This window comes from Leucopleurus acutus, assembly GCF_964270905.1.
Source record: "Leucopleurus acutus genome assembly, chromosome: X".
Taxonomy (NCBI): Eukaryota; Metazoa; Chordata; class Mammalia; order Artiodactyla; family Delphinidae; genus Leucopleurus; species Leucopleurus acutus.
Genome location: NC_139148.1, coordinates 19258011 through 19272821, shown reverse-complemented (window position 1 = coordinate 19272821; position 14811 = coordinate 19258011). Strand labels below are relative to the sequence as shown.

At 48.4% G+C, this 14811-nt stretch overlaps 1 protein-coding gene across 1 annotated transcript in view; it reads right to left on the bottom strand.

Annotated features, from left to right (window-relative positions):
• The window catches only part of PTCHD1 (patched domain containing 1), a gene marked incomplete at both ends in the record, with an annotated part of 50037 nt that extends 43202 nt beyond the window's left edge, over nt 1-6835 (bottom strand). Inside the window, one exon of the mRNA XM_082864660.1 lies at nt 6485-6835. Coding sequence (XP_082720786.1) covers nt 6485-6835 — 351 coding nt within the window. The remainder of the gene's footprint in view (nt 1-6484) is intronic.
• Nucleotides 6836-14811: the final 7976 nt, after the last annotated feature.

Below are 14811 nucleotides of genomic sequence, written 5' to 3'. Positions count from 1 at the left end.
TGTTGATTTTCCTTTTTGTTCTTGTCTTTTAAAGGTTAGAGATTACTCACCTCCCCTGCTGGTCATTAAATCAGTCTGGCAGAATACCTCGGAAGTTCTGTGGCCTTCCGGGCATGTGGCAGCAGCACAGGCAGTGCGGCAGACAGGCCTGCTTGCTGTGATGTGCTACCAAGCAGGTGACTTCAAAGGTCTGCTTCAAGCCTATCTCAGGTATCACTTGGGGCTCATACTGAGCCCCAAAGTCAGGTACCAGATGGCATATACCACAAAGTCAGAGCCGATCAGATCCCCTAGCTCCTGCGCCAAGGGATGCTGCAACCTCTCGGGTAGGAAACAGATAACTTCTTTTAGCTTACTTCTCCTTCTCTTAGTTATCACAAGAAGTCACCGGTTAAATGCTCAGCTGTTGGATGAGGTTTGTAAGTCTGGTGAATCCTGAGAGGTTCAGTCTTTGTGTTCGTTAAAAAAAAAAAAAATCATCCTTCTCTAACTCTAATACGGCATCTGTCAAGATACTCTGAGTCATTAAAAAGGTGGGCTTCCTCTCACACTACAGCTTTATATTTAAATTTCAGTTTAAATTAGCAGTTTACCCAAAGTTTGTTTCAAATGCTTATCTACATGGGCAAGTCAAAGATTGCTCCCCAAATCTAAATGAGACAAACAGAGTGGGCATTGGAGGATACTAGTCACACAAATGACATGTGCTTAGAAGTCAGGCAAACCTAGAATGATACTGAACTTGGATTATTCGGATGCACCTCCCATGAAATGCAAGGAGAATGAAACGAGATCTCACCCTCTCCTTACTTTGCTCCTAGTGTGAAAATAAAGTGCAAAAGGCAACTGGCTGGTCCAGCAGATGCACGAATGCTGCCCTTTCAGGCCTGGCCTCAATCTTTTCTAAGAGTACATGCCACCTGGATAACTCATCGAAGTGACAGGACTGCCCAAGGCATCATAGCACCTGTCACCAGACAAAGCACCCTGAGATGCGAAGAGCACATTCCAGTGTCTGCGGAGATGACCTTTAAGGTGCCTTCCAAACCCAAGGGTCTTTGATCCCCTGTCCTTTGGATGCAAGCTCTTCGTTTGTCATTTTATGTTCAGAAAGGCAAAGCAGCTGGACTAGGCAACAGAGCACGGCCTCCTGTCTCCTCGGCAGGTCACTGTTCACAGTGGGGTCTTACATACTGTCAGGAGAAGTCCGGCCTGGTGGGTGGCTGCTACAGACTGAGGGTCAGGCCTGCCAGCAGTGGGCACTCTGACAAGTCCCAAGGCCAGCAGCAATTCAGCAGCTTTATCATTCAAGCAGTTAGACCGTATTCAGTTTCCTGGGTTCCTCTACATTGGGATTTAGACCATAAAGGACAGAGCTCTAGGAGAGCAAGATAAGTGCATCTTGGGGAAGGTTACATTGGAAAATCTGGTCTTTGGCCAATTGCCCAAGCGAGCATCTCCTCACAGGTTGTAGTATTTGTCCCCAGTCAAACTTCTATAAGATTTTTGGATGTGAACTTCTCTTTGGCATTTTTTCATTTTACATAATCAATGCAGATGAAAAAATCCTAGCAGAACAAAAAGAAATACACACATGAACCCTTTCAGGCAGTATTTGGGCCCAGATAATTCTTTGCTGGATGGGGCTCTCCTGCACACAGAGGATGTTTAAGAGCATCCATGACCTCCACCCACTAGATGCCAGTAGCAACTCACCCCTGGTTGTGATGAGCTAAAATGTCTCCAACCATTGCTGAATGTGCCCTGCAGGGCACAGTCGCCCCTGATCGAGAACCACCGCCTTAGAGATTACTTAACAGCACTAACTTCCCGAAATTGCTCCGGTAAGGGGGTTTTGGAATATAGTATAAGAACTTCTTTATGTAAAGGACCGAAGAGTAAATGTTTTAGGCTTTGAGAGTCTTAGACCATCTCTGTCTCATATTCTTCCTTGTTTTTGTTTTGTTTTGTTACAATCTTTAAAAAATGTAAAAACTCCTACGCTCAAAAGTAGGCTGGAATTTGCTGATCCTTAGACTGTAGAGAAAGACGTAATGGCGATTCCTATAATGACTGAAAGTGCTGAGACGGTATTTGGAAAAATTGGGATCTTGATCCAACTATCAGGTCTTTGTGACCCGGAGCTAGCTGTTGTGCTGCCCTTCGTGGAAAGCTTGAATTAAATAATTCCAAGTTAAATTCTATCAATCTCATTTTGCAACTTAATTCTCCTTCATATAATTAAACATGAAAAGTTTAAATAAAGTAGAAACTGAATATTTGAACAAAATGAGATTCCCCAGTAAAAGGAAGAATGTCTGCATAGTGAGTATGTGTCCTTCCCTTGGTTTGGAATAAAACAGCCTATGAGGTCCCCCCGAAAAAGAGGACGTTATGCAAAGGAGACGCCCCTATGCAATTGCAAAACTGAAAAGTGTTTTGATATGACTACAGAGGTGATCTTGGAAAAAGAGAAAGGGAGAACGGTATCCTGGATAAAGAGAAGCCTTAGGATCTGCCTATAAAGTTGTACACATAAAAATGTCATTTTGAAAATAACATTTCAGAGTAGTTTCTGTGGACTTTTCTTTGCCCATCACGTAAATGTCTGAGCAAACTAGGGCACGTCCCTTGGACAGATATTTACTGAAGGCCTACTATGTGCCAGGGACTGTGTGAGTGAGGCATTGGAGTTGAATTCACCTGGACCTGGCCAGTGAACAGCACTGAAACAGGAAATCGCTGCATTCAATCATCCAGAGGTTTTTTTCCGGTAAAATAGTCTATCTTTCTGTCTTTGTATATTGCTAATTACAAGTATCTTATGCTTTACTTTGGGCACGTAGAGTTTGTGTAAGTGGATTTCCATTGACATTAGGCAGCAGCGGTCGAGAGAATGTCCTTATGATCCAACTGCCACTCTTAGAACAACGGTATACGGTGGGGATGAGACTTTGGTTGAATATACCTCATTTGATACCAAAAATGTACATTTAAAATCATTCAAGTAGTTTATCATATGGGAGGCAGTAAATGATAGTGAAAAGAGCACTGGGCGGGGAGTCAAAACCCTGGGTCACCGTCCTGGTTCTGTCCTTGTCTTTTTTTCCATAGATAATTCAGTTAATTTCTAAGGCGCAGTTTTCTCATCGGTAAAATGGAATCACACCATTTCTCCTGCCTACCCTTAGGTGTTTGATGTATTTAAACATACTATATGCTTATAACTTATAAGCTGTTATAAAGGTGATATCATTATTATAAGGAATGGGCTACATTGGTTCTTTACACGGATGGAACAAATCAAGTATTGACTTGGTCACAGCCAGATCGGTTATCAACTAAGACCTGCTTACACTTCACTTTAGGTGATCAGGAAGAAACATATCCATAAAAGCTCGGGAGGCACTACTCTGAAATTTGCTCTGAGATGAACAGCATGGATTTTTGTTAAAATATAGTAATGAGTTAAATTTAATATTCTAGTGAAATGAAGACTTTTGAAGATCAACATGTATTTAAAGGGGTTCAGAAATTAATGGTTGATCCTTTGCCAGTACCATCAGGCCCCACCTACTTTCACCCAAAATTACATCTTTGCCCTGTAGGCTTCAGAGGAAACCATTGCTAGGGAGAGTCACCCGTCTCATAGTTTGTGGTCAGATTCTAACGCTGCAGAGGTCAGAGTATGGCAGTCATGCCGCTCGCATGAATTTGAGACAGCTCCTCCAAAGCAGATCAGCTGGGGCTGTCAAGGGTGGATTATTTTTTTCTGTGATACTCTCAATTATGTTTTTGAAAAAAACAACCTGGATTTTCATTTTTTGTCATCGTCCCTTCCCAGTCTATTTTTGATCAGAAAGTAGCTGGACTAATATTGCAAGAAGGGTCGCCTTCGTTGAGTGGGTACAACCCCAGAGCACCAGGAGTGAGTGACACAGCCCTGCAAGTTAACTTCCTTCACTTTTGTCGTGGGGCACGAGAAAGCCTCAAACCCTGGTTATGCTTTGTCCACTTTACTTCCAGTGCGCTGTTATAAAACAGGCAGGGGCTGGCTGGTGTTGTGTACAATGTTAACTGTCACTGCTACCCTTGATGCCAACAACAAAGTATCAGAATAACACCAGTAAGGGCAGAAACAGTGACTCTTTCACTCCTAACATCTTGTGTAAAGGACAAATCTTTCATGTCTCTAATAGAAAAAAAGAGGAAAAAAGTAAGTGCTTGTTCCCACACTTTACAGTACCATGACTACCGAGGGTCCATTTTTCTGTCCCCCAGCTCCATACCTACCAAATATAGGCGTTGGATATAAGAAGAAAAAGATGGATATATAAAATTGAAGGCAGTTCCCTCAGTTTCATGAGTCTGGGTTTTCATAAGCTCTGTGAATTCATTTTCACCAGAGACCCATCAGCTAGAAGTGAGTTCTGACCACTATGCCACTTGGTTTTGATCTTCCCCAGAAACCTAGAACACGAAAAAACATCCCATTTCTTAAAACAATTCACTCACAAGACCGCCGTCCTTTAAAGTTGCCCTTTAGATATGAAGGCAAAGCCAGCCTCCCTGGCTCTCCAGTCCCAACTTTCTCTTCTAATATGGTTTTCTGTCCTGAACAGATCAAAATCAAATAGGAGAGAAACAGTCCAGTTGAAAAGACATCTGATGTGCCTGTTGATGTCTCATTAACCTTGAGAGTGAACAGAACTGGTGACTGCCCGTCAGAGTGGCGTGACGGGTAGCGGGGAAAAAAACCCCCAAAAAAACCAGCCAGTGGAAACATCACCTCAAAAACCAAAAAACAAAAAAAGAGAAACATCATTTAGTAGATCATCTATCAAAAGACGGGGCAGCTTTCTAAATGTCAGGACTGGCTAAATTATAGTTTCCTTAAGCCTATGATGAAACTACTACATGTTTTCTTGGGAAAGCATTTGGAGCAGTATTTATCTGTGTGTCAAAATACGGTAACTAAAGTATCGGGGGAATAAAAACCCACTTCGATGTTGGAAGCATAATCATGAAAAAAGAAAACAACTCGGGATTAATGTTACTAAGGTTCTGTGGTGAGTATGTGTGATGATGTGTGTGCCATTAAAAATACCACGAGCCACCCAATGTGGGAAGGTCCTAATTCCACTGAGTCTCCAGTCAGATTCCCCTCATTACTAATTGCTGATTGATAACATGTCAACAAATACGGGGGGAAAATTCGCTTGTCTCTAGGGGGTTACCTGTAGAGTAAAAGAGAAGGAAAGAGTCCCCCAGGTTCACTGGCTGACTCCCGGTGGGATAAGTAGACTAGAAATCTAACCAGGCTCCAATCCCGGATCTGGACCAGAGACCCACACAAAACCAGCACCTTCCATCCCTCCGCCCCAGGGCTCCAGCTGGGACTGGCTCCTGTCTGCCCTCCCCAGAGGAGTACCTTAAGTAAACAAGACCCAGAATCCCCACCAGGGCTTGGATGGAACATTCTCACCTATTTCTGCTTTTCTCTCCCAAGGTCTCCACTTTTCCAACTCTAGTCCTCACTCCTCTGCTTTTCTTAGGAACTTCCTGAAAGTTATCACCATTAACCTCACTTTTTACATCAAATTCCCACCTCAGGCTGACAGCACACCCTGTTTCTTTGAGTGTCACCCTGTAACCACCTGCTCGGTTTCCTGTGCTCTTCTCAGGGCCACACAGCCTGGCTTCTGTCCTCACCCTTCTGGCTCTGCCCCTCACCCTCACGCCCAAATACACCCAAATGAAAGTGCATCAGTCGAATCCCTCATTTCCCAAAGAACTTTTTGCATTTCAAAGGAGAGGAGCTACTGTGAAAGATGAAACAACTGCGAATTACAAACGTTCTCTCTCACCCTAGAAGTCAGAGATGGCTACCTCGCCCGGGGAAGAGGGCAGCAGGGCAGCCCCTGTCCTCTCTCCAGGACCACACTTCTTTCTGGTGGATGGGAGGCATTTTCTTTACCATCCCGCTCACAGCCCCTCCGAGCAGCCTTTTCCAAAACACTCCGGGGTCAGAGGAAGGGAGAAGAAATGAGGACAGGGGAGAGGGGTCTCTGAATCCCCCCAAGATGGTATTTTGTTTTCAAGTAGCAGGACTTTCTAGACTGTCTTCTCTAGTTCGGTTCCTTCTGGCCCAGTTACCCCAAAGCCTCCCCGCCCCCAAGACCACTGCAACCAAAACAAGCGCACCGACCACAGCACCGTAGCCGCCGCCGCCCCAACTGTTGCAGCGGCTGCCGGCGTGGCGGCGACGGCGGCCAGGGCAGGGCCGGGCCCGGACCCGGACGCTCCCCGCCCGGGAGGCTGGGAGGCTCCGGGCGGCCTTCGAGGGGCGCGCGGTGCAGCAGAGCCCCTGCGGCAGTCGCCTGGGATGGGAGAGGAGGCGCTCTCAGCCCGGACCCCCGCGCTCAGCCAGCCCAACCGCGGCAGCGGCGCCCGCAGAGGCTGCCCGTGCCCGCCCCCCTCTCACCTTTAAGATCAGGTCGGTGTGATGCTGGTCCAGCATGTTGGCTTTCTGGAAGGAGGTGACGATGACCCGGCCGTAGCGCCCAGGGGTCTGCAGGTCCGAGTAGAGCCGGTGCTTGGAGCGGTTGACCGGGAAGAGGCTGTTGACGAGGTTGCGCTCGATCTTGGCGAGGCTGTGCTGGGGCGCCAGCAGGTGCTCCACGCTCTCCTCGACCTGGTAGCGGCTGAAGCTGGCGCCGAGCAGGATGGAGATGAGCACCGGCGCCGAGGCGAAGAAGACAGGGTGACTGGCAATGAAGTGGCCGAGCCGGGAGAAACACGTCCTCAAGCCCCTGTGCAGAACCTGCCGCAGCATCCTAGAGCAGAGCGGGCGCGGGAGGAGGGCGAGGCGCACGCTCGGCGCGGGCTCGGGCGGCGGCGGCGGCGGCGGCGGCGGTGGCGGCGCCCGCGGCGGCGGCGACGGCGGCGGCGGCGGCGGAGGCGAGACCCGGTGCTCTCCCGGAGCCGCGGCACCACCATCGGGGAGTCCCGCGCCGCGCTTCGGGAGGGTCCCCTCGGGCCGGAGACACGCCCTCCTGCCCGCGGCCGCGCCGGCCCTGAGAGCCCCCCAGCTTGGCGGCCTCCCCGCCGCCCCCACCCCGCCCTACCCCGTGCGCCCTCCCCACCCCCCGCCGCCTCCCCGCCAGAGGGGCTCGGAGCGGCGGGGCAGCGTCCCGGCTCAGCGCCGGAGGTGCCCGGGGCAGCCCCCGCGGCGCGTCATGACCCCACTCACCCGACCCCCGAGGCCAACGACGGGGTGGCGCGGGGAGTGGCGGCGGCGCTATCGCGGGGAGCTTCTGCGCGCCAGCCTAGGAGCACGAGGACGGAGAATTCCAGGCTACACCCAGTTCCCTCCCCTCCCCGCACTCCCCTCCCCCGGCCCGGCCCGCCGCGCACGCCCTCCCCTCCCCTGTCCTCCTCCGGGGAGACCCAGAGATGAATAAAGAAATGACCCCGATTTTCCAAACAAAAAGTAAAGAGTTTTCCCGGGGGGCGTCGGGCGGACCCGCTCAGAGCCGAATCCCCCCAGAGGCGGAAAGGAAGAGGCTGAAGACTGCGTGCGCCCAGGCTCTCTCGCCAGGCTCAGGTGGTGGCGCGCACTGGCTGGTGCGGAGAGGGGGTGGGGAGCGAAGACGCTCGAACGTGGAAATCACGCCTCCTCTCAAGTAAGAGCCATTTAAAATATCCCCAACATTGCAGCTTCCGCGGGACCACAGAGTCCGGTTGTGCGTCTGGGGCACGTCCACTCCAAAGGCGCCTCTGGAGAGTCTTCTCGCTCTCAATTAGGGGCACTCCAGAGTGGGTTGGACAGTTCTGCCGCGCGCCCCTCAACCTCCCCACACCGTCCCCCGGTAATAAAAGTGCTGATAATGATGGTCAGTCGGTGGAGCCGCCGGTCGCCAGGGCTCTGTTGCTCCCGGACTCCCGCCTCTCCGCACTGCCGCCGCCGCCGCCTCCTCCTCCTCCTCCTCCTCCTCCTCCTCCTCCTCCTCGTATTCCTCCTCCTCCTCCTCCTCTCTCTGTCGTCACTGGCGGGTCTGGGGGACCTGGTGCGGCGGGGCTGGAGCGGGCGCCCCTGCGGGCATAGAGTGTTTGTGAACAGCTGGTTAGGGAGTCTGTAGCGTTACTCTCCTTCTCTCCTCCACCCCGCCCTCTCCTCCTCAAATGGGCGAGTGTAGGAGCGGGGGACACCTTATCTCAGACCTGGAGAGATGTGGTCTCCGAGAGTGCCGAGCCGCAGGGGGCGCGGGGGAACCCGGGGGGCGCCGACGGCTCGGCAAAGTTGGGCGTGTGCTTGTGCGCGCCAGCCGTGAGCTAGAAGGCAGCCACTGTGGCTCCCCTCGCACACCCCCTCCAGAGAATTCCCCGAGAAGGCGGGCGCCGGCTTCGGGCCCGGGATAGACCTGCGGCGGCGGCGGGAACGGCCACGCACAGGTACAATTTAGCGCGGTTCGTTGCGCGCTCCAATCCCCGGGGTCCATCCGTTGCAACGCAGACCGAAGCGGGATCTCGGAGTCTGGGCCGCTGGGGCGCTCGGTCCGGCCAGGGGGGTGGGGACCGGGGCGCGGAGAGGGGTCCCCAGGCTTCGCGCTTTGAGCGCTCGGCCTTCCCATCCCACGCCTCCGGTCGCTCCTGCTTAGCTTTTTAGTGCCAAGGGTCAAGCGAGAGGCGGCGGTGACTGGAGGCGCGGTCCCTGGAGTGTGGCCCGCACTACTGAGCATGGGCATGCATATTAATCAAAGCTGAAGGAAGACGGGATAGGGAGAGGAAGAGAGGAGGAGGAGAGGGAGAGGGAGATGGATGGGAGACCGCGACTAAGGGGGATATTTCCCTAACGTTCCCAGCCCAGATTCCCCAATGCCAAGCGGCCCTCTACTTCTCAAACTGAACTTGGGAACTTGCACGTCAGAAACAGGAAGTCGTGGGCCAGGAAATCCTCCTTTCTTGGTTCCTCTTCTCCCTTTCCCCACACCAGACCCTCCGTCCTATATTCCCTCAGCAACACCTGCAACTGCTGCGCTGCCCACCCCGGGGGCGCACCCGCTCAGCTCTGCCTGCGCTCCCTAGGTCCTTCTGCCCAGCCGTACTCTCGTCCACTTTCTCAGCTCCACCTCGCTGTTCCCCACACCGCTCTCTGTTTCCAAAGGCTCCCTCTGGTTCACCAGCAGCTTCCAGCCGACAGCGCTCCCCCCCACCCCCTCAGAACTGCCGTTCCCGGGAGGGGCTCGAAATTCCCCTGCAACACTCCACTTGTGCCCTTCCCCCGTCATCTTAATTTCTGCTCGCAGAGACGCCGCTGCTCTGCAGCGCTTTGCTGATTCACGATGATCGCGGAGGGAAAAGCCTCATTGACTTGTGCCCCTGCTAGCGGCGACTCGAGCGCGAGCGGCTGCGAGGGCACACGCTTTGGGAAACCACCCACCACTGCGCAGCCGAGGTGCTAAATGGCAGGGTGGATGCCTCGCCTGGCTCTCGGCCGGGGCACTCGGAAAGAAGGAAAGGGCCGGCGGAGGGAGGGGGGTACGGTGGCAGTGGGAATTACTGCGAGCACCGTTCTCTGCGGCCGAGCCGGCGGCAGCTGGTGGGTGGGCACCTCTCAGGAGGCCTAAAGTCGGTCTCTGCGCGGGGAGCAAACAAAGATGTTGCCTGTTGCTCTGGTGCCAGCGCAGCGCCAGAAGTAAGAGAAGGGAAACCAGCCGACAGGTCTGCTGGGGAGCCTTTAACATTTCGGCAAAGCTCTTGGCATTCTGAAGTCTTTGTCCCTCCAGATGGTTCCCTCCCGTCCCTAGAATTTTCGGCCTTTTACTATAAGCCTTCACGCGGGCTGAAGAGCTGGCATCCCCGCTCTCAGTGCCTGGGCTGAGTCCTAGAGCGGGACAAACGCAGCGGTGCTCACCGGGCCGGTTCCGGGGGTGTTTTCTCCCACGAGGAAAGGGCCTTACCTTGGAGACCGAGGCATTTGCTTCTAGTCCTCCCAACTCGGTTCCTAATTGTTCTTCGGTATACTGGGGGGAACATACCCTACCGGCTTTAATTCAGACACACGGACCGGCCTGAGAGTGGGTCTTCCTGCCACTTTTTAATACGGAAATTGTCTAAATTGAGTTGGAGTTAAGAGAAAGAGAGCGCGCGCGCAGGGAGGGCGTTGCCTCCTCCCGATTTGATTTGTCTTCTCTTTTGATTCAGACATTCAGGGGAGCATTGCCACCACCAAAGACTTGGGTTTGCATTAGGACGATGACCTTGGCTTGGGTCCAGAGCTTCCATGAGTACATTTGTAAATTATTCCTTTTTCTGGTTAAAAATTAATACATCTTACTTGTAGAAAATTTAGAAAATAAGAACAAGAAAAAGAAAGAGAAAGACACCTGTATTCCTGTACTTTCACCACCTTTCAAAGGTAACCTCTATTAATAATTTATTGTACACATAGACAACATAATGTAGAGGTTAAGGCTATTGGTCTATAGCCACTAAGTTAAATCCCTGCTCTACTACTTTTGTTGGGTAAGTAACTTAACCTCTTTATGCCATACTTTTCTCTTCTGGAAAATGGGAATATTGATTGTACTTACTACATAGAGTTGCCGTGAAGGTTAAATAGGTTAAAAATGTAGGGCACTTAAAACGGTGCCTGGAATATCACAAACAGTAAATGATATTTGTTACACTTCTAGTTCTCTCTGACTGAATATGTGTGTGTGTGTGTGTGAAAAAGAAAGTCAGTCCCTGCCAGTCCCTGCCATGCAGAAGCTGGCCTGGTATAATCTGCTGGGACTTGGGGTTGCTAGGACCTGCTCACAACGAAGCTTTGGTGTTCTCCTGTTGAGCAAAAACCATTCCCGAAACACTAATGGCAGATAAGGTCACTCTGTAACTGTGATGGATCCAGACAAAATTAGGAACACTCCATAATCATGTCTGAACACAGACAAGACAGGAACCTTGTCCAAACCACAAAAATGACCAAACATGTTCCTCCCCTGGCTAATATGAGTGACTATTGTGGTGTGTTGAAAAACAAATGACAGCTTTAGCCTTGCTCTAGTCTCTCTCCCTCCAGGTGAAGATTTAGTAAGACACAATCGTAAAACTATGCCTGCTTCCCGAGAGCATCCAAACCAGAGCAAGCCCCACTGCTTTAAACCTTACCCCAAATCATTAACGCGAGCCCAAATCCTATGATAAGTCTTCTCTAACACTTTCGTATTGAGACGCCCCTCAGTTCTCCATGGTGCGTGTTCTCCCTGGCTGCAATGAAAAATAAAGCCAACTTGTTCGATTATTGGCATGTTCCTGGAGGGCTTTGGCAGCGCGTGTACAATGTTTATACACTGCCTTCTTCTAAAATAGAGGGTTATAATAAACATTCTCTTTGATAAACATTTTTCCCGTTAAATAGATTATGAGCATTTTCTCATAGTCAATTAATATTGCTATAAGACATTTTAATGGCTGCGTAGAATTCTATCATATGGCTGAAACTTCAACTTGTACCATACTGCTGGACATTTAGGTTTTTAAAATTTTTACTTTTGTAAATAGCAGTGAGATGAACAGCCTGTAGGTAAATGTCTGACTGCATCTCTATTTTCTTAGGGTCAAATATCCATCACTACATTTTTTTTTTAACATCTTTATTGGGGTATAATTGCTTTACAATGGTGTGTTAGTTTCTGCTTTATAACAAAGTGAATCAGTCATACATAAACATATGTTCCCATATGTCTTCCCTGTTGCGTCTCCCTCCCTCCCACCCTCCCTGTCCCACCCCTCCAGGCTGTCACAAAGCACCAAGCCAATATCCCTGTGCCATGCGGCTGCTTCCCACTAGCTATCTACCTTACTACGTTTGTTAGTGTGTATATGCCCATGACTCTCTCTCGCCCTGTCACAGCTCACCATCACTACATTTTAAGTGGACAGCTCCTACCTAACCAATGTCTTTCTGATTATTGTTCAGTTGGAAGGGACAAGGGCATTCCTTCACAGGGATTACATTTCTTGGTCAAATAAATGAAGTATTCCTGCTTGAGGGCAGGGGATTTCTATCATCTGTTACATTTGGAGTCCGTCTCTTGGCTCAGTATTGCTCAGAGATGCCAGAGGGATCGATCATGGTGTGGAAGGAGTGTGGACCCAAAGGAAAAGCTTATTTGGTCTGAAAAGGTTAGAAACAAGGGTATTCTCTGGTCTCGCAAGTATGTCAAACATTAGCTTTCAATAATCACACCACCATTTTCTGCCTCAGAAACAACAAACTATTTTCATTCATATATCTTAAATCTAAACTGTTCTATGTCAACCATGAAATCATTGTACATGATTTCATGTACAGCAGGACCATGCATAGGAAAGTTGGGTGGCTGCAATGTAGGGTGGTACGTAGCATCGTGTGTTTATCGTCACTTTATACTATCCTGATCTCAATAAGCCTGATAGATTTCTAAGTGGTGGGTGCTTCTGCCATCCTAAAAGATGCCATCTAGGTAAGACTTCTTGGAGAATGGAAACAGATGCAGGGAAGGAGAAAGTGTAACAAGCATTTTCCTTTCAGAGTGAGGAGGGTCCCCTGGCAAACATCAGTGTTTTTTGCGGGGATGCCTCCGTAAAATATCTCCTGGGACTCAGCCCTATTTTGACCAAAAAACCGTTTTATGCAGAGCAACACTGTATTCGCAGAAAGTTTACACAAAGGGAGACTTCTAAAGATAGTTTAAACTTGCAGTTGAAGAGAGGACACGTGTGTGGCAAGTCCTAATAGGTTGCTTAAGATAAAGAGGCACGCTGCTGTGTGTAGATGATCCCCTCTGAAAAGTGTGCTGATTGGATATCTGAGTCTTTCAGGATATTCTGCCAACTCAGTAGGCTCTCAATATCATCATGAGTCTTGTAGCAAAATGATCAGTCATGACATAGGGAAAAAAGTCATGCAAAATAATTTTCTTGAACAAACATAGGACTCCAGGGCTAAGAGAGGGATATTTCGTGCATCGATTCAGGGAGAAACATTTTGAAAGACGCTATTTGGGTGTCTGGGCTCACCATGCCACCCGTAGGTTGAGACGGCCAGGTCCAAATTGTTGCTTGCTTTTTTTTCTCCTCAAAAGCAGAAAGCGTGGCCTTGCCCTTTCTCCATCTTTCAAAATCCTTCCGTCCTTCAAGGTTCTCTTAAAATCCTAGCTCATATATCTAATAAGCTTTCTCTGACTGCCAAAACAACATTGATTAATTTAACTTGATTGAACAATTTTATTTGAATTCTTTCAGTGAACAAGTTTCTACTGAGGTCAACAACTGGGAGAAATTGAGTGAGGGATTCCCTGCTCTCAAGAAATTTTTAGTCTAATAGGGTTGGATAAATATACTGAGAATTAAAATAGGAACCAGAGTTAAGGGTTAGAGGAGAGGCAACAAAAAAGGCATAGATGATATCTGGTTGGTTTCCAGCCTTAGAATACCTTTAGCCTTGAGCTAGCATCTTGCTGTTCTGAGCTTCTTTGTTATCTAATGTTATAGATATCTACACGTTAATGAGATGTAAATATTATGTATCAGTTTTTGATAGGCTTTTGACCACTGGGCTGGGCTGATAGAGGCCCCCTTCTCTCTTCCCTTGGGATGGTCCTAAAGTTTTGAGCTTGGTCAAAGATGACCGCTCCTCATTCTGGGAATTCCTGAGTAATGCCACTTTCTTGAAATCTAAGTGCAACTCAGGTTTTTCATTAAGTGAAGCTGGCTTTCCTTTCACTGCATCTAAATGAGAGTTTAGGTACTTTATTCACTTTCAGCACCAGGGACAGATCCATTACAACCTAGTGACTCCTCCCCTTTCCAGCCTCTATCACTTCTAAATTGGTTTCAGGGAAATTTTAGAGCTAAAGAGTTTCTTTAAACTAATATAATCAGGGAGTTGATCATTTTTTTCTAAGCCAGGTCATTTAAAATGGAAATAAGTTTAAACTGGTAGACCGTTAAATCCAATATGATCATATTTAAAATTGTGCCCAATAATTTGATGCATTTGTGGTGTGTTTGTATTGAGGGGGGACATTTAAACGAAAATGTTAGAACAAATTCTAAACTACAATCTCTTGAATTTTAGGAGTGATTGTGCTGAAAACTCACAGGAATGATAGAAAATGAGGAAAAGAATATTCTCCTGTGCTTTATGTGCTAAGTTTAGCCTTAGGCACTTTCCCGTATCTTAGTCCATGTAATTTGCAAAATCACTCTGTGGGCTGTAAGTATTGTCAAACCCATTTTAAAGAGAGGAAATTGAGGATTAAAGAGATTAACTTGTCTTGTTCAGGGTTACACTGTAATGGAAGTATAAATAGAATCCAGGCCTATCTGATATCAAAATCCATGTTTTCCTGTTCAATCATTCTTTTAAGCAGAAAATTACCTGATTCCTTTTCTAAAATGCCTTGATTGAATATCATGAAGTGTAAAAAACATCATAATCAGCTAATATAATGTGCTATGAATAGTATAAACAATTTCATGCTGTTTCTGTATTTACTATTCATTTAATAGTGTTGTAAAGTGTCAGTATCAATGGCCTATCCGTCAATCAGGTTTTCAGTGTTTGTGTTCATTTCTGATGTTGGTATTCCTTAGAGGAGTTCTGTGGACCAACAAAAATATTGTTATGGAACCCAAAGTGTTTGTTGATCTAATCCAACCCACTCTTTTTGCAGATGGCAAAATTTCTGCAGTCCTTGTCTGGATTCTACCAAGAAAAATCCCTCAAAATGTTAAAATGGAAAACTGTCAAGTGGTTCCAAA